The sequence below is a fragment of the Pipistrellus kuhlii genome, unplaced genomic scaffold (genome assembly GCF_014108245.1).
Source record: "Pipistrellus kuhlii isolate mPipKuh1 unplaced genomic scaffold, mPipKuh1.p scaffold_m20_p_13, whole genome shotgun sequence".
In the NCBI taxonomy this organism is placed as follows: domain Eukaryota; kingdom Metazoa; phylum Chordata; class Mammalia; order Chiroptera; family Vespertilionidae; genus Pipistrellus; species Pipistrellus kuhlii.
Window position 1 is genome coordinate 15,524,804 of NW_023425438.1, and position 27,175 is coordinate 15,551,978.

The 27,175-nt window shown below is 37.8% G+C and overlaps 2 protein-coding genes and 1 long non-coding RNA gene across 17 annotated transcripts in view; 1 reads left to right on the forward strand and 2 right to left on the reverse strand.

The window, feature by feature from the left end:
• MAP4K3 (mitogen-activated protein kinase kinase kinase kinase 3) overlaps nucleotides 1-27,175 on the reverse strand; it is a 107,561-nt gene that overhangs the window by 47,321 nt on the left and 33,065 nt on the right. For 12 of the 15 annotated variants that reach the window (XR_006741403.1, XR_006741404.1, XM_045580667.1 and 9 more), the window contains exons 2-13: nucleotides 22,488-22,545; nucleotides 14,403-14,493; nucleotides 11,613-11,677; nucleotides 9,650-9,705; nucleotides 9,008-9,055; nucleotides 6,605-6,647; nucleotides 6,158-6,230; nucleotides 2,172-2,303; nucleotides 1,914-1,976; nucleotides 1,749-1,830; nucleotides 1,536-1,646; nucleotides 210-288 (exon numbers count right to left, since the gene is read on the reverse strand). Coding sequence is in view for 13 of the 15 variants with exons in the window: in XM_045580667.1 (XP_045436623.1) it covers nucleotides 210-288; nucleotides 1,536-1,646; nucleotides 1,749-1,830; nucleotides 1,914-1,976; nucleotides 2,172-2,303; nucleotides 6,158-6,230; nucleotides 6,605-6,647; nucleotides 9,008-9,055; nucleotides 9,650-9,705; nucleotides 11,613-11,677; nucleotides 14,403-14,493; nucleotides 22,488-22,545 (901 nt within the window). In the remaining 2 variants the exon portion in view is untranslated. Of the gene's footprint in view, nucleotides 1-209; nucleotides 289-1,535; nucleotides 1,647-1,748; nucleotides 1,831-1,913; nucleotides 1,977-2,171; nucleotides 2,409-6,157; nucleotides 6,231-6,604; nucleotides 6,648-9,007; nucleotides 9,062-9,649; nucleotides 9,706-11,612; nucleotides 11,678-14,402; nucleotides 14,494-22,487; nucleotides 22,546-26,425; nucleotides 26,448-27,175 lie in introns of those variants that run through there. The other 3 variants (XM_045580666.1, XM_045580670.1, XM_045580671.1) reach the window with 3 other exon arrangements.
• Nucleotides 10,619-11,600, reverse strand: LOC118717274. Its single transcript, XR_004987399.2, has 2 exons — nucleotides 11,034-11,600; nucleotides 10,619-10,791 (listed from the first exon to the last, which is right to left on the reverse strand). It is a non-coding gene; the product is annotated as an uncharacterized LOC118717274 (long non-coding RNA).
• LOC118717266 (60S ribosomal protein L4-like) lies at nucleotides 23,952-25,360 on the forward strand. Its single transcript, XM_036435108.2, has one exon. The coding sequence runs from the start codon at nucleotides 24,012-24,014 to the stop codon at nucleotides 25,278-25,280; it is 1,269 nt and encodes a 422-aa protein (XP_036291001.1). The 5' UTR covers nucleotides 23,952-24,011; the 3' UTR covers nucleotides 25,281-25,360.

Sequence of the window (27,175 nt, forward strand, 5' to 3'; positions counted from 1 at the left end):
CAATAACAACACACCGCCCCTGGCGCTGCCAAAAATTCCTTAGAAACAGGAGAATAAAATCCCCACTGCCTTAGAAACTCTTACCTTTAAAAGGTTTAGTGAAAAAGAACTACTTGGAAGAAAATAAAGCAAAAGTATTGTAACAAAACCACAACTTGAGATTTTCTTTGATAATGTGAAATTGTGAACTGTGTAGAGTACATACTCACAGTTGATCTCCGAGCGTGTTTTTTCTTCTCTCACGTTTCTACTTGTTGAGGGAATTCTATGTGGCACGACAACAAGAGGCTAGGAAACAACAAAATCAATGACATGTGGCATTAGATATCAAGTCACAATCTGGCCCACAAAATTAATCAAATATAAAACAAACACTTCATTTTATGTAAAAATGGGAATGAAATACAACCACTTTGTCAATATTAAAAAAAAAAAAAGGCAACCACAAAATGGAATTCTTTGGTCATCACTGGGATATAGTCTCAAGATTAGGAATATGTTTTATCTACAGTAGGTTCCCAGTAAATGTTCTCTGAGTTAAATATAAATATTAAAAAGCCAACATTTCAATAATTCAATAGCTCTCCAAATGCTGCAGCTGGCTTTCCCTGCTGCAGAGAAAAACTGTAATTAAAAAAAAAAATCTGCCTCAACTTCTATTTCAAAAAGGATAAGATAAATGAAATGAAATAATGCTAAAAGTGTTAATGATTTATGGTCCTATTACTTAGTAAACACAACTTTCTCCCTTTATGTTTTTTCTTATACGAGCAGCCCTCTATTTTCTTTCCTTTTTACTTCTAAAATCTTTCTATGTGATTGCCACTGTCGGAGAAATATTCTGGGGGATGGATGGGGTGAGGATGAGTTCTCCCGACTGTGAATTCACATCACTTCTTTTAAAGTCTGGTGGCCACCGAGTGAGGGACACTGCTATTCACTTCACGCACGAACAGCAAAGTGTGAACTGTGTTGCCTCCTTGTCTCCCAGTGATGATAATACACTCGTGACATTTTTACAAAAATTGGTAACACAAAGCAGGAGTTGGCCAACAGAGATAAAAGTGCTGCAAAGAAAAAGTGCTAATCTTGGGTGGCATTGGAAATGAAATTTGAATAAATGGAGTTATGAAAGAAAATAGCTGACTGTGAGAATGTTGACATAACCACTGTTCAAGAAACTGCAGACAGTACAGCCACAGGAATTTAGTAAACTAAGTTCTTATTGACATGAATGAATCAAGTAGCTGTCCTAAGAAGGATGCAGATATCCCAGAAGAAGTGGAACCAGCCAAAACTTTATATCACAGAGATATTGAGATAGTTCATGCATCGAAAATGCAAAGGCTAAAAATGTTGGACCCATCCAACTTAGGAAGAAATGGCATTCACCCAGGCACAGAAAAGATACTTACTCTGTGTCATAAAGTTACATGAAAAAGGCCAGCACTGTGCAATCTACTCAAGATTACTGGATAATTAAACATGTCTATAGATATCTGTTGTATATACTAGTTAGTAAAAACAGTTCCTACCTCAGGATCATCATCATCAAAATCATGGTAAGTGGAATGATCAGGATTATTCACTTTATCCAATAGTTCGATTGCCAAAGACCGTGTCAAAGGTTGTGTGACAAACGGGTGCTATACAAATCAAGTAACACAGTACAGAACACTTATTAGAAACTTGACTGAATGACATTTTACTTTTTGAAAACAAGACGTAGTCTGGGGTAAAGGTAATACCTGTAATAACTTTTCAGCTGTTGGTCTTTTTTTGGGGTTTTTGGTAAGTGCCATTTTCACAAAATGATGAAAACTATTTGACCTAAGAAATTTTAAAATGAGAGTTTTAAATTTCAATTATTTTTTCCTCATGGCTATAAAAGTAAGTAACACAAAGATACTCACCACTTCAATTTATCCTTTAGTTTAGGAGGCTGAAAGTTGCTTTTTGTCATTAGAAATAATGCTCTGAAAAATCAACAACAAGCCATTACACAGCATTTTAAGATTTAATATTAATCTATAATGTAAATCCTATTACTCTTATTCACAAATAAAGTAAAGCAAGAATAAGTATATTATTTGTTCATGAAATAATAAACAATACTGGAGTGGAGAACCCCTTAATTAAAGTATAGGATTCTTCAGCTACAATGCACTGACCTCATCGGGTGTAAGTCAAACATGGGAGGCTGGAGCTCAGCAAGTTCAATGGCGGTGATCCCCACTGCCCAGAGGTCACAGAGCTGATTGTACCCCCCTTTCCTCTCGACGGCTGCGACTTCTGGAGCCATCCTGAAGAAAATATCCCAGAAAAGAAAACCTTTTGTTTACTGTATTTTCCTTCATATTCCCACCAGAGGCACATGGAGCCACCATGAGATATACATGCCTTGAAATCTGAAAAATAATTATGCAGCATTTAAAAGGCCCATTTCTCCTCCGATCTCATCATCTCATAAAACCCTCTATCCCAAACCCCTACTGACGATTTATTACTTTGTTATACTACTTCCTATTAAGGTTTGTAAAACTTTACAACTATGACAGAACATCAAATCCCAAATTTGTCCATACCCAAATCTCTTTTCTTCCGCACAGCAAAATTCCAGAGAAATAACATCTTGCAATATTCTACAATTTTTAGTTTTACCTCCTTACATACTTTATTGATGTCGTTTAATCAATAAACGACAATCTGGCCTCTGATTGTTTTCACTTGACCAAAACTATTTACTGGGGCACCAAAAATCTTCGTTTAGCACTTAACAAAGTAATTCATATTTACTTGTCATTTCCCCCCCGTTTTATTGTAGTGATGGGGAAGTTATAAGTTTCTAGTTTAAAAATATATTTATCCACAGACTAGTTGTCTGAACTATTGTCTTTTGTTTCTTTTAATTTTCTTATAGTCTGATTCTAATTATATCTGTATAAATTTATATTTGACTAATTTAAATAATTACATTAATTTTCAAATATTAAAAATTTCAAACCCTAAACAACAGTTTTAAAAGTAACTGAGACAGACATCTCAACTCTGACATATCAAAATAGTGATTTAAATAAGTAGCCTTATATATATGCACATTTGTCTTCTTGGTATTATTTCAGAAAGTTAAGTCAGTGAAGTTAGAAAAACAAAACAAAAAACAAACAAAAAAATCACCCACTTTCAAACACTTGGTCTTAAAATCTTGTAAAAGTATCTCTATGAATATTCAAATTATTATAAGAAAAGTAAACATTAAAGTATATCAGTTATTACTTCATTGATGGCTACATTACAGCCAGCTGTTTCTTAGCCCCTAAGACTCCCAGGAAGGCTGACAAATTAGGGTTATAAACTTATAAAAGTTGGGTTGAGGTTGGAAACATATGTATTAGAAAATGTGGAGTCTAAATAACGATGCTAGTCTCCCAGATTCCTCCTTTCCGCCTTCAGGGCTCAGCAGTTTCCAACTGGATAAAGACCAAGAGAAATGAGAGGGAGGCCTCAGACCCAAAGGCAGCAGAAACAAAGAGCAGGGGTCGGGGCAGCAGAAGTCTGTGTCTAGAGCAGCGGTGGGAAATGTCCAGCTCCATGGGCGGTATAACACCATTTGGTCTGGCCCTGCCATGGCATTAGGGGTGAGTTAATTAAATGTTTGACCAAACAGACCAGGCAAATTTTAAAGTTGATAATTTCGGATGGCCTGTGAAGGATGTTATAAGCATCCAAATGGCCCCTGGCACAAGAAGGTTCCTCACCCTGGTCTAGAACAATGTGTCTCCCCAAGCCCCTCCCAGTTTCCTGCACTTGCTCAGTTCTCAGTAAACACCAGGCTTTCATGGGGCCTCCGTGCATACAAAGCTATGAATCAGTTTTTAGAGCCTTGCTCTTCGATGTGAATCAGAAGATAAGGATTACGAGATAAGGAAGCCTCCATCATGAAAGTATAAAACTACGAAGTTGAGAAAAATCTTAGAGAAAGTAGAATAAAAAATAGAAAATTTAAAAAAGTTAATGGATTAGTCTAAGTGTCCAAGATATAACCAATGAGATCCAGAAAGAGAGAGCAGGATCAAGTATAACAAAGAAATTGTCAAAGAAGTAATACAAGAATATTTGCCAGAACTGAAAGACATGAATCTCTTGATGAAATGGCAAGTACAACAAATAAAAGTAAAAATGACAGAAAACCTAAAACTTTCTGTGATACATCATCATGGAATATCAAACCACTAGAAATGATTCTAGGGGGAAGGGTTACATTCAAAGACCATGCATCATCATGGCATCACACTTCCATCAGCATGAGAGAAAAGGAGCCTCTAGAGCAATATTTCAAAAATCTTAGTCTAAAATTCTAAATTCACCCAAATTGTAAGTCAGGTGTGAAACCACACATGCAGTCTCAAAAATTTTACTCCTCAAATTTCTCGAGAAGTTCGTAAAACATGTGTGAGGGAGTGATTAATGAAAGAGGAAGATTTGGATTCCAGGAAATAAATTTCCAAGCTGATGATGAAAAATTCCCAGGGAGAGAAGATATGCAAAAAGACCTAGAAAATGAGCAATTCAGATTGGAATAGGAGGGAAGAGGACTAAAAAAAAAAAAAAAAAAAAAAAAAATATATATATATATATATATATATATATATATATATATGAAAAGAGACAAATTAAAACAAAGCAAAAACCAACAAAAAATCAGGACAAATAATTTGATAGGCTTTATGATGTGGAAAATTGTACAGAGGCATGTTATACACTGCAAAATGTGAAAAGGTATACAAGTCTCAGCCAGGGATTAAAAAAAATACCTAAGCAGCCAGGACCGGTTTGGCTCAATGGATAGAGCGTCGGCTTGGGGACTGAAAGGTCCCGGGTTTGATTCCGGTCAAGGGCATGTACCTTGGCTGCGGGCATATCCCCAGTAGGGGGTGTGCAAGAGGCAGCTGATCGATGACTCTCTCTCATCGATGTTTCTGACTCTCTATCTCTCTCCCTTCCTCTCTGTACAAAATCAATAAAATATATTTAAAAAAAAATACCTAAGCAAACTAAAAATGAATAAATTGCTCAATATAGAAAAAACATTTCAAGTTAGCACATGTAATAATATAACAATTGACTCAGCAAGTACTCTGCAAGGATAAGGCTGGATGATGAATGAAGAGAGATAAAATCTTCTTATCGTAACAGAGTCTATAAACAATAACAGATAATACCAGAGATGGCAGAATACACAACTAGGTAAGTTTTTATAAGCCCTTTAGGACTAGCTTCTAAAATATACATCCACTTGATAAAAAGAAAAATTGATACAAAAGTTGGTATATGTCATCATCTAAATCTGAAAATGAGTCACCCAGGTTAGTGCCATCCCACTGCTGATGACTTACCAGGGCATCCGGGGAGTCCTGGCACTTAAGCTGGAGAAATGTTCAGAATTCTGAGGTGCTGTTACTTTACAGTAATGGTGTGAACAAGAAAGCTCTACACGTGTCTACCACCACTATATCCACAATGACTAAGAGCATATCTAGCACATAGTAAATGGTCGAAACAATTTATGGAATAAATTAAAAAAATTTTTTTTTATAGAATGGTTAAAGAATACTAGCAGACAAATATGGCTAGAAAGAGGGATCTTTGAAGGCAACTGGAAAGATTTAAGATTAATGAGGCAGAGAGACGCCACACTGTGGAACACTCTAAATGCCAAGAAATATGTATTTGATCTTGTGTGCAAGCAAGATATGTAAAAAAGTCTTGAGCAAAAGGATACTGTGAATAATGTAATGTTGGAAGACTAGTCAAAATATGGACTGGAAATGGGGGTGAAGAAAGACATATGAAAACATCTGTGAAAATACATGAAAGGTAGAAGCAAGGGTTCAGTTTTTCCAGGAGAGTTGGAAAAAGTTCCCCAAAAACATTAATCGTTAGTCTTTTTCACTTTAATGAAATTAACACGGTAGAATGTTTTTTGGCTGTGTAATCCAGCCACAAGCATCTGTGCCTAAATTACTTAACTTGTTAGTGAACTTCTTAATGTTTTCATCCTAAATTGTCTTACTATTTTGCTATTTTTTTAAATGCTGAATTTAATAATGAAAAAAACACACATCAAAAAATTAATTATCAATTAAAATACAATTACCAATATGGTGTACCAATGAAAGACTTCCGTTTGGCAATGGTAGCTGTTATTTGTGCAGATACTCCAAAATCAGCTATTAAAAAAATGAGAAACATTTAGAAAAGAAAACTGAAAGAAAGTAATACTTAAGGCAACATGAGAAGAATCTTTATTATTTTCATTCAACTATCTTTAATTATCTCCATTAAACTAATTTTGCAGGAATAGGAGATATTCCCTAATACCACAGTAAATTTTTAACTTTAATGGGTGAGCATTAAAATATTACAAAGTAGTCAGCATATATCACAGCCACACAGATTCCCGTATATCCCCACATGAATCAAATGACAACAGATGTCAAGATCAAATCATCTTTATGAGAGAGGGCAGAGATCATCTGAACAGGAGAATAGAAATTTACTAGTTTTGGAATAAATTTACATGACAAAATTTTAATTTACTCACCTAATTTCACATGACCGTTATCCGTTAACAGAATGTTAGCTCCCTTCAAAGTGAGAACATTGTAGTTAAAGTAGGAAACATTTTATCAGACAGCACATATAATAACTGTACTTATTAAAATAATCACAAGTGGCAGCCTTAGACCTGGAAATATTTAGCATGTAGTGTACAACCAATTAAATGTAAAATTATTATATTCACAGAAAAGTTTATTACTATTTACTCTTTAAGCAATTTGCCTATGCTTATAAAATGTTCTGCCTTGCAAAAGCTGCTATTAATGTAATATGAATGTAACTATGAAAGTGATGTATTAGTTTTCATCTAAATGCTATCTTCTTACTGATCAAACACTGTCATGGTACTTAAATGTCACCTTATCCTGGCAATTTCAATTCTTTGTATTATATTGTATTTTGGACTTGATTGCTATATCCTGTTAAAAAAATAAAAACAAATCTCCAATCCATCAGTTGAACCAGTGCTGAGGTATAAGACTGAATCTTGCTGCTTAGTATGTAAGGCCGTCTATCCTTCATATGTCTGTCCGTCCAGAGTGTAGGACCGTTCAGGCTACAATTAGCCACCGGCCCACAGGATTAAAATGTCACCTATCTCCGTGATTGTGAGATAACAGGGGGAAAATATATTTATTTATATATGTCTGCGCCTCCAGTTCTTGGACAAAACTCCGGAAACCCTAACAATTGCTTTAGTGGTAAGAGCACTAGGAGCATCTTCTGTTCCAATATCTGGTCTTTTGCCCCAGTTCTTGACACAGTACACCTGAAACTTTGCATGATTTCCTGGGAGACAGGCGTGTCCTGTTCTAAGGAAGCAACTCTAGGTGAACTCCTGGATGGTTCCTGGGTGAGGTGAGGGCTGGGTCTTCCTGGGAAGACCACGCCGTGATTGCAAGCCTGGGATTTTCAGCCTCACCCCGTCCCCTGAAGGGAGCGGTGCCAAACACGGAGTGAGTGATCGATCGGCCACGCCTATGAGGAAGCCTCCATTGAAATCCCAGGAGTACAGTTTGGGGGGCCCCTGAGCAGGGAGCACGAGTAGGTGCTGAGACAGTGGGGTGCCCTGGGAAGCACGTGGAAGCTCTGTGCCCCTTTCCAGACACTGCCCTATGCATCCCCTTCGTGTAGGTCAGGATCCTTTTTGTTGTTAATTCTCACCCAAGGACATTTTTTCAATTGATTTTTTTTTTTTTTGAGAGAGAGAGAGTGTATGTGGTGGGGAGAGAGAGTCAGAAACATCAATGTGAGACACATCAATTGCTTGCTTCCTGCATGTGTCCCAACTGGGGCTGGGGATCTAACCTGTAACCCAAGTGCATGCACTTGACTGGGACCCGAACCCGTGACCCTCTGGTGCACTGGCTGACACTGAGCAGCACTGGCCAGGGCTATCGCAGCCCTTAATAAACTCGTGAACATCGGTTATTTCCCCGAGGTCTGTGAGCTGTTTCCACAGGACCCAAGGATGGGGTCTCTGGGATCTCTGATCCGTAGCTGGCTGGTCGGAAGCACAGATAACCTGGGCTTGGGACCGGCATCTGGAGTGTGTTTGTGTTGGGAAGGGGCGGGGCGGGAGGCCCAAAGGTTTGAGGGGAAGTTGTGCGGGACCGAGCCCTTTAATCTGTAGGATCTAACTCAATCCGAATTGAGTTAGATTGTAGGGCATCCAGCTGGTGTCACAGAGAAGTGCTTGTGGTTAAAAACCCCCATGTTTGGTGACCAGAAGTGTCAGAGGGAAGTGTTTTGTGTCTGTAGTAAAGGAGACTCACAGTAGAGACACAGTAGGGAAGAACTGGGTTTTTCACTAAATGGAAAGAAAAAAAACCTGAGTGTTTTCCATTACAGTGACTTAGTAGCATTTTAGCTACTTTTGCTTCTTGACCTAAGTTCCAAGATATTAACCACTTTATTTTCAATAAGCTCAAACTTCTGAAGGAGGAAGAAATACATACTGTCTCCAAAAGGAACTGCAGGCTTTTATTTATTTATTTTTGTATTTTCTGCAACTTTTTAATGAGCAAGCAAAAGTAAGCTGCCTCTTTAGTCCAGGGTGCCATCAATCATGTAATTATAACCTCATGAGGGGAAAATACTAGGAAACCCCTCCTGCTCCGAACAGAGGGGTAAATAACAGAAGACTGCACATTAACCCACAACTGTACACTTCAAAAGGGTGAATTTTATGGCAGGTGAATTGTATCTCAAAGTTGCTATAAAAAAATAAAACTTTTAAAAGCAATATTCAATTTTATTATAATAACATATTGTAGATAACAAATTCATCCAATAGAAAAATCCAGACAATTTTGGTCAACAGTTTGATCAGTGGATTTAAAAATGAAGAGAGGGACAACAGGTTAAACATATAACATGTATGTACCTTTATATCTCTGTGCATTTTTCCTTTACTGTGAAGATAGTATAGTCCCTGGAGTTTCAAAAAAAACAAAAACAAAAATTAACAAGATTTTACTACAGAGCTCTTTGGGATTTAAAATGATCCATGGAGTAGTATTCTCCATTTTTTATTTACTCATTACAAAAAGTCTTATGGTAATCAATTTATTTTACTGATTTATCTTAATAAACAAAAGAATCAAGAAAATGAAGAAGGCAAAGTTCAATTGGAACCATTCATTTTCCTAAGATAAGTAATTTTCACTAAACTCTGCAAATAGTTTGAAATAACTTAAAAAGTATCTGTGCAATTAATATCAGAATGAGTTTCAATTACCATAAAAATGCTTAATTTTCAAGCCTTTCTTTGGTATTAAAAGTAATATAAAAACATAAAGTAATAAATCCACAGCACTTAAAACTTAGGAGTTCAAATTATCACACTGAGGCTTTAAAGTACTGATATGCAGATGTTACTTGGGTTTATTACAAAAACAATTAAAAATGTATTAATATTCAAGAGTTTACCAAACTAGAATATTTAATCCTACTTTACTTAACAGGAATTAATTGCACAATAATTAAACATTAACTTCAATGACTTTTTAATTAGCATTGGATTTACCTGTAGTGTTTCTCGGCTAACATATGCAATTTGCAATTCTGACAGAGGTCCCGTTACTGTCAGAGAAGAAAATAAACATTAGTAAAATTAGGCAAAGCATGTTTTTCAAAACTGACAATGTTTTACAAGTTCCACTAAGCTACAGGTTTAATGTTTAATAAATAACTCTAAAATGTAAGCTTCATGAGGGCAGGATTTTAAATAATCTGATTGATTCATTGTTGTATCCCATGTACAGAACTGTGCCTAGCATGAAAAAGTTGTGCAATAAATGTTTATATAACGAATAAAAACCTGACATAGTCTCTGAAATTAGTTATAATTTCATACCTCACTAACCAATATTATTCCTTAAACATTATAAGAAAGAAAGCATGGGCAAGAGGTTTAGCTAGTTTTAGGAAAAGCTTTTTAAAAACTTATGTGTTACATGTATTATGGCTCATTTAAAGTCAGTATTTCCCCCCAACAATTTTAACTTTATAGCTATAAAATTAATGTAAGTTCACTATAAAACGTTTCAATCAACAGGGAAGTTTGGAAAGCATAGGCCTCTTCCTTATCTAACTGTTACCTATAGTTCGGCCTATAGATTACCATGCAATTTTACGCCGAGACATTTCATATAATATATGTATGCATCATACACAAAAGCATAAGTGGAGTCATATCACACATACAGTTCTGGATCCTGCCCTTTTCACTTATCATGACCTCCTTTCTGCATCAATAAATATAGCTTAATCATATGGTAATATTTGAAAAATATTTCTCCTTGTGCATCTATCCACTATGGAAGATATTTCAATAGTTTTTTCTTTTTCACTAGTCATCATTTTAGAGTAAAGAAATTTGTTGGGAGAGACTGCTGAAAATCAAATTCCAATGATCGGAAATCTCTGCTAATGACTTTATGCCAAGATACAGTGAAGTGAAACAAAATCAGTATTCTATTCAAATAGGCTTTCAACATTTCCTCTATTACCATCAGCCCCTAAAATTACATAAGCGGCCCCAAACTACATATATGAGCTCAAGTTCTATATATGAAAAACTGAGAAAATTTTTTTCAAACTATTTTCTCGGGAAAATTGACATTCATCACGAATTACTGACATAATTTTATTTATCAAAAAGCACACCTCCAGCCGAAACCGGTTTGGCTCAGTGGATAGAGAGTCAGCCTGCAGACTGAAAGGTCCCAGGTTAGAATTCCAGTCAAGGGTATGTACCTTGGTTGCAGGCACATCCCCAGTAGGAGTTGTGCAGGAGGCAGCTGATTGATGATTCTCTCTCATCGATGTTTCTAACTCTCTACCCCTCTCCTCTCTCTTCCTCTCTGTAAAAAATCAATAAAATATATTAAAAAAAAAAAAAAGCACACCTCCAGCAAAAGTATAAAAGCTCCTCCACAGTTTGTGACAGTAACCCATTAATAGAACTGTTACAGAAAAAAAAAGACAGTAAAAATTGTTTATTTTACTTTAAAAGTCTCTCTTACATATTACTTTATTGAAATCCCAATAAAAATGTTCTAATAATTTTTAATTCCTCATTATCTAGCATCTAAGACAACATTCAATTGCTGCTTCTTGAATACATGAGAGCAAAATCGACCATCTTTTCATTAATACTATCCACTTATCAACTCGATATTCTTTTGGCTTAGTATTGGCCATCAAGACCTTTGCATGTCTTCCATAAGTCTGAGTTCGAAATTTCAAGAACTAATTATATATAATATTCCTTCTCTAGAATTAGCTAATAATTCAACTGCATATAATTTTCCAACTTATAAAGCAAATGCTCCTTTCATCCATATAGTATCTTTATGTATCTTTATGTATCCAAATACCATAATGACAAAACATACTTTGCTCAAAACAACATTGTTTTAATACAGTCCAGTTACTTATATTAAGGAATTCTATTTAATCTCTATAAAATATAACTTTGGTCTTACCATGATAAATATCCTGTAAAGAGCCCCCTCCACAAAACTCCATGCATATCCAAAGTTTATCTCGCCTATAAACAGAAAAAAGGCATATATCACAGTTTCATGATTAAAATGATTTGTGCAACCTGATATTTTAAAGTTGTTTGCTATAATCTTGAAAAACCATATAAATACAATGTGCTAAGAAAAAAAAATACCTAATTTCTATGAATATATGAATCATCCAAGATTTTAATCCTTAAAATATACCAATTGTAGGATATAAAGATGACCCATCCAGACGAGAAAAAAATTTCCCTTTAGTTAAAAACTTCCCTCCCCCAGTTTACCCAACTACCAGATGACAGTGTCATAAAAGTTCAATGTTAATCTGAAGGTTCACACCAAAATTACGTGGAAGAATCATTACAGAATGGCAATACATCTCTAATCTCCTTCACAACACTCTCACCGACAAAAGAGATAAAATGTAAACCTTATATCTAGACTCAACAAAGATCTTTCCAAAAGAATGTTAAAATTTTTCACTCACTTACCTTTAGATAGCATTTCTCACACTTAGATTCTAAGACAACATAATCATATAGTCATTAGAGAAATCATTTGCAAAGATTTAATAGATTATCCCTTTGTTCATTCCTCCATTATTTCATCACAAAATGTATGAAGAAATGCATTATTCTTTTTTTAAAAAAATATATGTTTTATTGATTTTTTACAGAGAGGAAGAGAGAGGGATAGAGAGTTAGAAACATCGATGAGAGAGAATCATCGATCAGCTGCCTCTTGCACACCCCCTACTGGGATTTGCCCACAACCAAGGTACATGCCCTTGACCAGAATCGAACCCGGGACCTTTCAGTCTGCAGGCTGACGCTCTATCCACTGAGCCAAATCAGTTTCGGCAAGAAATGCATTATTCTTGGGGCAGAGACGGAATAGAAAGTCTCTGAACTCAGCAAGCTGAGTTTAATGCAGAAGAAAGTCTCTGCCTTAATAATATGTCTGTCTCTCTCATCAATGCACTCACAAAGCACAGAATCTGGCAAATGAATATTTGTTCCATACGTGAACAAATGAGTGGCAGAAAGAATAAACAGGTTAGAAAAGGGGTCAGCAAACTATGGCCAATGGGCCAAAGCTAGCCTGCTGTCTGATTTTATACAGTCCAGGAACTAAATTTTCTTTCTTTCTTTTCTTTTTTTAATTTTTAAGTGGTTGGGAGGTTGGGGTGGGGGTGGGGTGGGGGGAAGCGAGGGAGGGAGAACTTTCTAAAATGTCTCCCAATTGAATTTAGGTAGGTCATTCTGTCAGAAACAGTAACAGTAAAACAAAATGTTTCATGTGGTGATTTTAATATATTTAAGCAATCAATTATTTGTCTCATGAACTTAACTATCTGAAGAGTTTTTTGTTTGTGCTAGTATAGTATAGTAACTACCTGAACTGGGTTTGTTTCATAAAATAAAAATTCATGCAGAAACTGTGCCCGGTTACTATTTGAACCACTCACTATAAAGTAATTTTAAATTGCCTATTGAAGAACCCATTTAAAACGTCTAACAGTCATTGACCTGGGGGGTAGAACCTATCCCTACGTGAACTACAGTCTCCATTTACTCCCCCCCCCCCCCTTAACCTTAATGAAGGTGGGGCAGTCAAAGCTGCCCTGGAGTGCTTAGAACCAAGACAAGCTGGTCCCCAGGGCTTGCCACAGCTGGAAAGAAGAGAGGACAAGAATTGCCCAATGTCTTCTACGTGCAGAGTTTTGTACATGGGTCATGAGAATGGGAGCTGCAAGAACTTACATCCTTACACATCGTATAATATATCAAAACAAAACTGGATAGTTTTTTAAATACACAAGAAAACATTCTCTGATGCTCCCTTTGGAAGGAACCTTATAAACCGGATCGCAGTATTGAACTCAGCTGCATACAGAAATGAATGGAAAAATGAGATTTGACCCTGAGGCCAACCCCTCTGGAATATGACCTGGGGAACCCGGCCTGGTCCTGCTAAATCAAAATAAGATGGCAGCCCTAATCAGTTTGGCTCAGCGGATAGAGTGTCGGTCTGAGGACTGAAGGGTCCCAGGTTTGATTCCGGTCAAGGGCATGTACTTTGGTTGCAGGCACATCCCCAGTAGGGAGTGTGCAGGAGGCAGCTGATTGATATTTCTCTCTCATCGATGTTTCTAATTCTCTATCCCTCTCCCTTCCTCTCTGTAAAAAAATAAATCAATAAAAAATATATATTTTTTAAAATAAGGTGGCAATTTCAGTCTTTCTAAATTCATTCCAAGACCTAGAAAAATAAGAAGTCAATGAAATAATTATAGTTCCTAGTCCTTTGGACAAAAATGAAGGAAACAGATGATGCAATACTCTGAGGCTAAAAGCACAAAAGAAGAAGAGTTTCTAATAAAAACATAACAGGAAGAAATGATCCTGACTTTCTAAATTCACCCACGACTCGAAGAAAGGGGCAACACAATGGCGTATTTGGAGCTCTATTCCATTACAGGAAGACTAACCGTGAAAGTAAGTTTTTTTCTGCCAGCTTCCTCACTGAAACCACATCCAGAATTCCCAAGAGTACAACAGACAATTGCAGACTCTCATATTAGTTACAGAATTAGCATAAACATTGTAAATAAAAATTCCATTAATATAATCCTATCTTCAAAGCATGGGGGGAAAAAGTACAAAACATGGACTAGAGCTAATTTTATTTTGTTAAATATATTAGGTGCTGGAATCATGATTGTTTTTCAAAAAGGAGACAATGTACCTGAGATAGCTTCCAAAATAAGCAACAATATTTGGGTGTTTACAGTCTTTCATCATAATAATTTCTTGCTGCACAACTGCAAAGTCTTCACCTACAATTAAAAAAAGGCATGTTGAATATTTAATAGGTTAAATAAGTTCCAAAATGTTCACGTATTTCAAAACATTATTAATGTTATTGATAATGCTTTTAATGACAATTTCAGTCTTTGTCTGACAGAAAGTAAAATACAGTGACTAAAAGCACACACTCTGGTCCCAGACTTTCTGGACTCAAATCCCAACTATGTTTTGTTTTGTTTTTTACCGAGAGGAAGGGAGAGGGATAAAGAGTTGGAAACATCGATGAGAAAGAAACATCGATCAGCCGCCTCCTGCACACTCCCCACTGGGGATGTGCCCGCAACCAAGGTACATGCCCTTGACTGGAATCGAACCCAGGACCCTTCAGTCCGCAGGCCAACGCTCTATCCACTGAGCCAAACCTGTTAGGGCAATTAGGTCCTTTACTAAGCTGTGTGATTTGGACAGGTTATCTGACCTCCCTGTGCCAATTTCTTCCTCTATAAAGTGGTGATAAAAATACCTGCCTTTGTGGGCTATCTGGTAACCCAGTATTGCTAGAGTGTAGGCCTCTTGGCCCCATGAAGAACATTTGACTCTTGGTGTATGAGGGTTCCTGCCCTAGCTTCAAAAAGGATGAATTCTTTGTGCTCAAATCACATTGTTATTTGGTAAAACGGAAAAAGTAATGTATATCTTCTAGTGAATTATCTGATGATTATTTCTAAGGCATAATAATAACAATAGCAAATGCTTACTGGTAATTCACGAACCCTAATACAGGAACCCAATACACTCAGAGTGTCAAATGTGCCTCCACAGGCTCCTGGGGGCCAAGAGGCCTGCACTCTAGCAGTACTGAGTTATCACCTGGCCTGCAAACCCAGGCTTAGCCTGTATTCCAAAGCCTTGTTCCAACTGGGCTGAGCTGGTCAGACTATTAGCAAATAATCTCCCTTCTCCGACTCCCTCCTGCCCAAATTCTTCAAAATAAGATATGGCAATGCTATAGCCGGGTCACATGCCGTGGCTCCTGAATGAACACTTGTCATAGAGAGAAAAAGAACTGCAGGGAATGCAAATGTGGTGAGCCAGAGGCCATGCGAAAAGAGAACAAACGGAGGTGCTTACAGTTAAGTTAAAGTAGCTTTGCATCCCTGTTCCAGTTTTTAAAGTATGAGATGCTGGAAGAGCCTGATTGGTTGTATATTAGGCAAAGTAAAAAACAGAAGTCTTCCAAGGTGTTATGCCCAGATTTTGTGATCCCCAAAGACCACCAGGGAGCCAAGACTGATGCAAAAGCAAGTCTTTTTATTTCAGGCTAGCCCGGCTCACCCCCCACATACCGACGCAGTGGCAAGGTGGAGGAAGAGGGCGGGTTTCTCTAGAACAAAAGATTTATAGAGGTGGTGAGGTCACTGCTTTGGCTGACCCCAATTGGTTGGCTGAGGGCTAGGGTTCAGTTACATAGTGACATAGTTATACAAAAATGGAGGATGCAGCACAAGATAGAGTCAGGAGTTAACCTTGTCCTGCCCTCTCACAAAGTGTCCTTCAAATTGTATAAGTATGAGGTTGCTAGGGCAAGCCCTGACATTTCCGGCCCTGGTCTTTTCCTATTGTAAACGTAACACGGGTATTGAAGTAGCCCAACCATGAACCACTGGACCCCATTTCAACCCACCTCACCGCCGTGTTACAAGGAAAGGAGTAACGGAGAACAGACTGTACGTCAGGTTCTTAATCTCTGCAATGAAGAGTACACAAAACCGAAGACCTCCAAAGGGAGAATAGGAAATTTTTATGCCTCCAAAATTTCAGAAGAAAAATCACTGGACTGAACTCCTCTTATGAGTTCAATTGCCACCAGGAAGAATCCCTATATTTTCAATACATTAAAAGAAATCTAAGTTAAAAATAATAAAGCCAAAATGAGACTAATATCAAGTTTTCAGGATTATATTAAATTTTTTTGGAAAATTCTAAATTTTGCTTTCTCACCTGCCTCTTAACAATACTTTCTCCCAATTTTGTGAAAGAGTTACAGGAGATCAAAGTTGTCCTAGTCAGAGTGAACTCTAGGACTTTAGTTTGATGGTCAGATAACAGCTCTCTTCCCATGAGTAGCCCTGAGAGTTTAGCAGTCAGGGCACAACCTCAAAGGGAACCAGCTTTAGGATAAAGTTGATCTGCAGAAAACACTGAAGAGAAACAGAAAGACTGAGGAAAGCACATGATGATGTAATTGAGCTACTTCAGCAGCCTCTAGATACACCTGTACCTATCTATAAAAGCCTAAGCAACCAACCAGTCACTATGACACGCACTGACCACCAGGAGGAAGATGCTCAAGGTGGTCAGTGTGCTCCCACAGTCAACCTCCCATGGCCAGCCAACCTCCTGTGCCTGGCCAATCTCCCATGATCCCTCCCCCTGGCTGGGCCCATCAGCCTGGATCTGGGCAGCTGGCTAACCTCTCCCTGACCCCCCCAGCCAACCTCCCGCAGCCTCAAATGCCGGCCAGGTTGAGGGACCCCACTTGTGCGTGAGTTCGTGCACTGGACCTCTAGTATAATCAAGAAGTTCCCTGCATTCTTTAAGCCATCTTGAGTTGTGGTTTCTGTTGCAACTGTAAGCATCACAACTTCTGGTTATCTTTGCACATATCCCTGCCCTAATGACACTGCAAATGTGCCTGCATGTCTCCGTCCTCACTACAATATTAGGTCCTCTAGGACAGGATTATGCATGCCTTAATCATCTTTGTATCTCTAGCACCTAAAACGTGATTAATAAAACTGTTGCCTGAGTGAATGTACCATTCCTCATTATTCTTCTCCATGATGACTCTAAATCAGATATGTCTGCATCTAGTTTAATTTCATCCAGTTATGTAATTAGTTACTTATGTGCTACTCTTGAGCTTTCTACTGAACCCTCTGAGTGGCTTTAAGCCTTCAACTACCTCTTTCTCATTAAATGTTGTTGATCCAAAGTGCATTGTCTTTTTCCTATTAAGTCATTTCCACGTGATTACAAGAATAGCCAAATTAAATTGAAAATTTTTATGGGTGGAAAGGATCCAAAGAAATAATTTGAAACTAAATTTTTAAAGTTAACTGGTAAAAGCAGATTTGGGTAGGAATAGAGAAAGCAGAGTTTAATATATCAATAACACAAAGGAGTCTAATGGTAGATTTAAAGAGCTTTCTTCAAAGCTCAAGGGAAAAGATTCCAAAGAATAAATTAATAAGCTCCCTCCCCCAACTCCAGAATACTTCATAGGATACTATAGAACAGAACGATTAGACTACATAATCTAAAAATTATTCCCAATTCTGATATTTTTTTTAGACATTAAAGTGAAGAGTACATCCTTCCAGAAGATGGCAACCCCCCCACCCCCCCAAAAAAAACCTAATTAAGAAAAACAGGCAAGCCTACATATAGAACAGATAATGAATAAGCCAAGTAAACAGAGAGAAAAAATATAAACTAATACATGCAAAATTCTTAAGCATGACATTATTAAGCATTCAATAAATATTAACTGTGAAGTAGACCGAATAATGACCCCAAAAGTATCTAGTTCCCAATCCCTGATACCTGTGAATGCTACTTTATGGCTAAAGGAATTTTGCAGATGTGATTAAATTAAGTATCTTGGGATGGGGGATTATCCTGACTTGTGCATTTATATTCATAGAGCTAAATCACTAAACAGACCCAAAGAATTGGGAATGAGGAAGAAACTGCAGATATACTAAAAAGTCCTTTGTTTTTTGTTTATTTTTGAGCATTATTATCTTTAAATGTGTAAATTCTAATTTATCCAGCATAGTCAGCCTCAAGCCCATAATATGGCGCATATATATATACATATATATATATATATGTATATATATATATATATTTTTTTTTTAATTTATTTAATTTTTATGTTTTGACTCAGATATTATAGTAAAGTGTGGCTAAGCAATCCATGATTAACCTTGCAAAGTAATGATCATAAATGATGTAACACTAGTTTTCTTCGGCAATAAACACAGAACAGCACTGAGAAAACAACTGGTGGTAAGGGAGCTACTGAAGTACTCCAGGGAGACAGGAAAGGAGCCGGATAAATCATTACCTGGTGTCTTGCCACTCGAAGATAAAAATAAAGGGGAGAGAGCTCCTCTCCTGCCTCTCAGGACACAAAAAACTAATGTGAAAAGATTTGCAAAGAAGGAAAGAAGATTTATAAAATACTAGCGGCCTGGCGCACGAAATTAGTGCATGGAGGGGGGTTGGTTTCCCTCAGCCCAGCCTGCACCCTCTCCATTGGGACATCCCTCTTGCTATGAATTTCCTTCTGGTTAATCTCAATACATTTAAATGAAGCAGGGTTAGAACAAAGCAGAGTCTAGTCCTAAAGGATTCTACTTCAAAAGTGAAGCCAAGGTCCTCTTTCCTCAGGAACTGAGAAGTTAAGATAGATGTAGGTGTTTTCATTGTTTGAAAAGGAATGAGTTTCTCTGACAAGTTGTTACTTAATCAGTTATCGGGTTTATATTCTACCTTTAAAAATATATTTTATTGGTTTTTTTACAGAGAGGAAGAGAGAGGGATAGAGAGAAACATCGATGAGAGAGAAACATCGATTAGCTGCCTCCTGCACACCCCCTACTGGGGATGTGCCCGCAGCCAAGGTATATGCCCTTGACCGGAATCAAACCCAAGACCTTTCAGTCTGCAGGCCGACATTCTATCCACTGAGCCAAACCGGTTTTGGCTATATTCTACCTTTAATAACTAATACTGCAACTGGGTAATAATAAGCAATCTAATTATCAAAATTTTAGGGTAAAAACTATAGTAAAGAACTATGGGCCAGGAATCAGAGGAATCAGATTAAAAAAAAAAAAATGTGAGTCTTTGGGCAAATTATAAATACTGTGTCTCCTTTTCTGCAATATGAAACGTGAGTGTTAGGCTTAAGAGAATGTCCACAATAGCTCCCAGCCACCATTATTTTCTATGACAAACGTTTTGAAAGCTGTAAAACATCTGACAACCATCTAGATAAATGACCTAAAGTTTCTTAAGTCTCTACAATTCCGACTTTAAAATGTAGGAATAAGAAAAAAGAAAAAAAAAGACTGAAGAGATTTATAATATAGAGAATTATAATCCCTTGTAAGAACCTGAAAGTGAGGCCTGAGAGTACACAGATGTGAGTTCTATTCTATTAGCAAGTTCTCTCCATCTTTAATTTTCCCTTAAAGTAAGTCTCCAGAGTTGGCAGGGTTCTGGTCTAAACAGCTTGAAGACCACAAGATCAAATCTGTAATCTGATAAAATGAGGTTCACTGACCCAATGCAATGAGAAAGACCACACACCAGAGAAACTTCTAGCCAGCTCACAAAACAAAATTTGTAAGAGTTATACAAGTAAGATTCCGGGAAGAGTGGGGTTTAGGTGACAAAAAAGCGAAGCAGCCTCTTAGTAGGGTTAGAGCAAAAGACTACTTTAGGACTAGACTGCCTAAAGTGAAGCCCAGGTCCTCTTTCCTCAGGAACAGGAAAGTGAAGACAGGTGTAGGCGCTGTGTCCAGAAACCCCTATCTGAAGCTGTGCATCTGGGCTGTAAATCAAGAGGACCTCTCTATGTAAAAAATGACAAGGAAGAGGGGGAAGTCTGATTCTTGCTGATATAATTACACACAGCCACGTTTCTGGTAGTCTACGATTTTCTAGAACAAAGTTTCTCAGAGAGTAAGCAAGCCACAGTCACTCAAAGACAGGAGTTGGTAGGACACTTGCCAGCTGCACCATTCTTGGGAGAAATGCTGTTTGTGAGACTTTATCTGTCCGACACTCCAGACTGATACATGGCCAGGCAGCTTTTCACTCTCTCCATTAGCTACTTGAGATTACTATCTCCACTGGACTGCAGAATGTGAAGAACAGCTTGCTAATTAAACTGATTACATTATACTCTTCATAAAGATGTTTATTTGCTGGTTTATCTTCTGGTTTGTTTATTATGCATCAATTTTGCCACAAAAGATGTCCAACTTGAGCAAATATACTGGTTTTGAAGAAATACTTAATCTTACCCCAAGAAATTCATTTAGTACTCATTAAATGTGAATAAAACTCACTTAGCTTGTTAAGAGGTGGCACTACCTCTATAAAGGTTTTTCATATACTACAGTAGTTCTAGGAAACTGTGTGTGTGTGTGTGTGTGTGTGTGTGTGTGTGTGTGTGTAATTAAGTAAACATCCAACTAAACCTGATAATACAGTTCCCACACCGCTACCAACTTCTGAGAGTGGTGAAAGAGTAGGCTATATTGCCGGGGTTCAAATCTCCGCTTGACACTAATTAGGGCAAGAAACTGGCACATTCAGTGCTTTGTTTCCTTATTTTAAAAAAGAGAATACTGCAAGGATCAAATGAGTCAACAAATGTAAAGCACTTAGAACAGGGCCTGGCATGTGGTATTAGGTGACCCTGCTAGCGGTTCTCAACCTGTGGGTCGCGACCGCTAGCAGGGTCGCCTAAGCCATCAGAAAACACAGATATTTACATTATAATTCATTAACAGTAGCAAAATTACAGTTATGAAGTAGCAACAAAAATAATTTTATGGTTGAGGGTCACCACAACATGAGGAACTGTATTAAAGGGTGGGTGGCATTAGGAAGGTTGAGAACCACTGTACTAAACTGATTTGAAGGATGATGTATGTACAGACTACTTCTGATTACAGACTATTCCCATCAAGTAACTGTTTACTAATAACTAAAAATGAAGGCCCTGATTCAAATGCCAAATTTTTAATTTTTTAAATCCAAGATTTCACCAATTTCAACTATCCCATTAAATTCCTTATAATAAACTGAAGCGTAGGGGACTCAGAGAAAAGAAAAAAACTACTTTGTGATGTTAGAATAAAATTAGACTATATAAAATCTGTAAATACGTATTAACTGAAAAAGCATTTTTTAATTCATTATATTTGTGTGGTTTGATCTATCCTTCCAATTTTATCTTAATGGCACTTCTAAAAGGTGTACTGTTAATTTAAATCAGGGGTGAGCAAAATACAGCAGCAGCAGGTGGCGTGCTTTGCTGAGAGTGTTTTTCCACTTTAACAGGGAGAGAGGCAGGAGAGGAGAACTATACACAGAGACCAAGGGTGGTCCACAAAGCCTAAGGTATTTTATGACCTGGCCTTCTGACAAAAGAAGTCCTCCTCCCTTCAAAAATATTTTGAGTGGATTTCTGTTACACTGAAGCTAACACCTAGTTTACCAATAAATTCATATGATCAGTTTGTAGTGGAAGAAGCCATCAGAAAGGCAGCGTCGTTGCTCTTGAACTCAATTGTGACACTAACACAATTACTTGCTGATGACAGGAAAGAGAAGGAGAAATGGGGTTTTTAAGAGTGGATAAACAATAGTGTATAGTTAGCTCAGAAAGCTATTCAGGGGCAGAATAGAGTTGAAACTGACAAAAAACATGGAGTAGTCCTAGAGACTTCACAATAAAGTTGGAAAGTAACTTCTAAGACAAAAGGTGAGAGCTAGGTCTATTGAGAAAAGTGAGACTCAAGAAGTGACATTACTTGCCCAAGTTCACAGAGAAGAGTGTGGGACACAAAGAACTGGACTACAACCACCCAAATCTCAGCTCACCTCTTTCCACTGCCCCACTGCCCGCTCCCTGCAGGACAGTTCACCGGGAGCACACCACTGTCAATCATTGACAAGTTTGCTCAACTGAGTTCAGAAGGAACAGAGTCTCTTAAGGAGTTTCCCCTTTCCCCCAATTATTAATTATTTTTTAGGGACAGGTTGAACAAGACGTCTTCAAGTCTCAAAGAGGTGTAGGAAAGAGCAGATACCATTTCTGTTTCCCAGAAAATACTGGGAACAATAACAGAACGCTAATGAAACATCATTAAAATAAGCCTTAAAAGACATCTAGTTGCATACAGCAATAAGAAACATCAAATTTCAATTAATTTACCTGGTTCCAACTTTATTACTTTAATTGCTGCCAATTCACCGGTGTTAACATTCCGTGCCTAAGAAAAAAAAAGAAAAGAAAAGATAATTGTGGAAAAAAGCTTTCATTAAAAATTTTATAAGATATCATTAGCTGTTTATTTTCAAGTACATGGAAATATTTTTAAAACAGTAACTCAAAGGTGATTTACATTTACAAAACAAACACTATATACTTTACAATGCATTTCATTATTAATTTAAGCATACATTTTACAATAACAATAATAATAGCTAAGATACACATAAGCCTTATTATGTGCCAGGCAGTATTCTAAGTGTTTTTACATTAATTCATTTAATCCTCAAAACAATCTTATGAAATAGGTACTACTCTTATTCCCGTGATGCATGTGAAGACGGAAGCACGGAGAAGTTAAGGAACTTGCCAAGGCCATGGCAGCTGGGTCCCCGGCCCAGGCAGGCAGCCTGACTCCGGAGTCTGAGCTTTAAAGCATTACACTCTATCTCCATTCCTTCAGCCTGGTTAACATTTTGCATTTATTAACTATTTTTAAACTTGTTAATTTAAAAACCTTGGAATATGAAGAGCTAACATAATTATATAACCATGAAAACAGCCCTTGTGTATCTGTTTAAACACGCCTGATGGCACAATCAAATCACTGCGGTTCAATGCAAACCAAATGTATTTTTATAAGCCACATATTAAAAACCACTTTAAAAATTACAGACAGAAACTGTCTTTCAAGTTGTATTAAATGGCAGCAATTCTTTGACAATTTAAAATGTTCTTTAATTGTGTAAGAACTTTTAAACTATGGTAATGTACAATATTTGAACTATAAACTAAAACTTAATAAATTAATTTTCATATCAACCAATGAAGACCAATACATGTAATTCTCTGATCACAGAAAGATCCATTCATGTGACCAGAATTATTCTGAGTTGAAGCACTCATAATTAATAAATTGGTGAAGAACAGTGGGTCACTCACAAGGGATGATAATAGCACCAACAGTGAATGCTAAGAATACTGAAGCATCAGAAATATCAGCCAAGGATATCGAAAGGCAGCTGGATATGGGACACAGCCATTGCTGAAATGTGAAATTTAACCTTTTAACTCAGAAAAGAACAAAGATACTAAAAGATCTCCTACACAAATTAAGAAGAAAATTAAAATAAAATTTGCAGGGAAAATTAATTCCTTAAATTCCCATGATTAATAAACACTTATGATGCCAGCTTATGACAGGCAGTGCAAAGCAGATATGAACTGTTATTTCAAAGTAAATTTAATTTCCATTAAATGAGATAGACATTTCAAATAGATAGTGCTAGATAAGTATTTTTTGCCTTCCTTAGGATGAGAAGATATACATACACACTCGTGCGCGCGCGCGCGCACACACACACACACACACACACACACACACACACACCAATAAAAAAGAAAATCCGAGCTTTTCCTGTGGGAGCCGCCGGGTAGAAAGGAGCGTGGCCCTCTCCTCTCTCCGCCATGGCGTGTGCTCGTCCACTGATATCTGTGTACTCTGAAAAGGGGGAAACATCTGGCAAAAATGTCACTTTGCCTGCTGTGTTCAAGGCTCTCATTCGACCAGATATTGTGAACTTCGTTCACACCAACTTGCGCAAAAACAATAGACAACCCTATGCTGTCAGTGAATTAGCAGGTCATCAAACCAGTGCCGAGTCCTGGGGTACTGGCAGAGCTGTGGCTCGAATTCCCAGAGTCCGAGGTGGTGGAACTCATCGTTCTGGCCAGGGTGCTTTTGGAAATATGTGTCGTGGGGGCCGCATGTTTGCACCAACCAAAACCTGGCGCCGTTGGCACCGCAGAGTAAACACAACACAGAAACGATATGCCATCTGCTCTGCCCTCGCCGCCTCAGCCTTACCAGCGCTGGTCATGTCTAAAGGTCACCGTACTGAGGAAGTTCCTGAACTTCCTTTGGTGGTTGAAGATAAAGTTGAAGGCTACAAGAAAACCAAGGAGGCTGTTTTGCTTCTTAAGAAACTTAAGGCCTGGAATGATATAAAAAAGGTCCATGCCTCTCAGCGAATGAGGGCTGCCAAGGGCAAAATGAGAAACCGCCGTCGTATCCAGCGCAGGGGGCCTTGTATCATCTATAATGAGGACGACGGTATCATCAAAGCCTTCAGGAACATCCCTGGAATTACTCTGCTTAACGTAAGCAAACTGAACATTCTGAAACTTGCACCTGGAGGGCATGTGGGCCGCTTCTGCATTTGGACTGAAGGTGCTTTCCGCAAGTTAGATGAGCTGTATGGCCCTTCGCGTAGAGCTGCCTCCCTCAAGAGTAACTACAGCCTTCCCATGCACAGGATGCTCAGTACAGACCTGAGCAGAATCTGGAAAAGCCCGGAGATCCAAAGAGCCCTGCGTGCACCACGCGAAAAGATTCACTGCAGAGTCCTGAGGAAGAATCCACTGAAGAACCTGAGAATCATGTTGAAGCTGAACCCATACGCAAAGACCATGCGCCGGAACACCATTCTTCGTCAGGCCAAGAACCACAAGCTTCGGCTGGATAAAGCAGCAGCCGTGCTAGAAGCCAAGTCAGATGAGAAGGGGGTTCCAGGCAAGAAGCCTGTGGTGGGGAAGAAAGCAAAGAAGGCTGTGGGCCCTAAGAAGCAGAAGCAGCCTGTGGCGGGGAAAAAGGCTGCAGTTACCAAGAAACCAGTAGCTGAGAAGAAGCCCTCAGAAAAGAAACCCACCACAGAAGAGAAGAAGCCCGTGGCATAAACTTAAATTGTTTATTCCACAATGGTCAAGTCACTTTGGACAGCTAATTTTGAATAAAAATATGATCAAAGGCAATGAGAGAGAAAAAAGAAAAAAAGAAAATCAGAATATTATTCTGGAAACATTTCATAAAGGGGGCAGAGTATAACTGTAAAGTATTCAGGTATATCACATCAATGTTAATCATAAATCTTCTTAAATTCAATCAAAACTACTTGCCTTTTCTTACACTTCATTATCTTTTCTCTATTAGGCTCCTCCCTGATATTAATACATCGTCCTTCAATCAATCTTTTTTAGTACTTGTCCAAATAAAATAAGACAAGATACTACTCTCTCAAATTCTTAATTCTCGATTTAAAAATCCTGTCATGGATTTGTTTTGTTTATGAAAGAAAATTCAGAATGTGAGTTATTTCATTATGAAATAGCTGAGAAAATGTGAACCAATAGAAAGCTAGGATTATTTTTATAGATGAAATTTTGTTCCCAACTGACCACAAGAGGGCATACTCTCTATCGACAACATAAGTTACAAAGTGTGTCTGTCCAAAATGGTTGCTGTACACACTACACTCTTCTAAAAATGGATTTATTAATAGTTAACACCAGCACATATTTAACAACAGAAAGAAATTATGACAGTTTATTAAAGTTAATATTTGCTATAAGACTGACTTTTGAATTTTTAAAAATTTAAATCTGTCCAGAATTTTTCTAAAGGATAACAACAGTTTTAAAATTATGGTTCTCTGGTCAATCAGAAAACAAGGCAGCTAAAATCTTTGCCTTCTGAAATGTTTTCCAATATGTAACTTATTTGACAGAAATAAGAATATTCACAAAAAGAAGGGAAGAATAATTTAAATGCTCAGAAAACAAATTTGGCCTTTTACACATCAAAATCCATATGCTTATTAATGAAAGGTCTTTAAAGCACAAGAGTCATCAAGAAACTTGCTCTTCTGGCTAAAATAAATCATAGTTAGCTGCCTCTAAATTTACTATGGTCAAGGTGCCACACTGAGGTAAACTTCAAAATATTATCTCTAATACCCTGTAAAACTACTAGTCTTTTAAAAAGTCACCTAGAGCAGTTTATTAGAAAAAAAGAACATGAGCAAGATAAATCTGTAAAATATCACCATGTGTAGAGTTATAATTTTTTAATTCAGTGTCAATAACAAAAGTTTTCAGACTTGTTTAGGGCAGAAAGCTGAAGATAAATATTCTTAAGGACCTAGACCGCTTCTGCCACCATCACAGACTGGTCCACCATTCCTCACCAAGTGATGTTCTTTTAAAAAATATATATATATTTTATTGATTTTTTACAGAGAGAAAGGGAAAGGGATAGAGTTAGAATCATCGATGAGAGAGAAGCATCGATCAGCTGCCTCCTGCACACCCCCTACTGGGGATGTGCCCGCAACCAAGGTACATGCCCTTGACTGGAATCGAACCTGGGACCCTTGAGTCCACAGGCCAACACTCTAGCCACTGAGCCAAACCGTTAGGGCTCCAAGTGATGTTCTTGAGTTTAAAATGCTTCAGGCATACACACCAATGCTTTAAAGACAAACATTCAAATTCCTTGTCAGAGAATTTAAATTTTTCACTAAATTTAACACTTTCATAAAACCGCTATTTGGACACTCGGGGCCCAGTGCAGGGAAATTCGTGCACTTGGGGAGGTAGGGTCCCTCAGCCCAGACTGCACCCTCTTGCAGTCTGGTACCCCTTGGGGGATTGTCCACCTGCCGACTCAGGCCCGTTCTCTGGCAGTCAGACAGCCCAGGAGCCCTCAGGGGATGTCGCCTGCAGTTTAGGCTGCTCCTCATGAGGAACCTGCCTCAGCCGCGGTTGGACCACCTTAGAGCTGGGAGAAGCTCCCA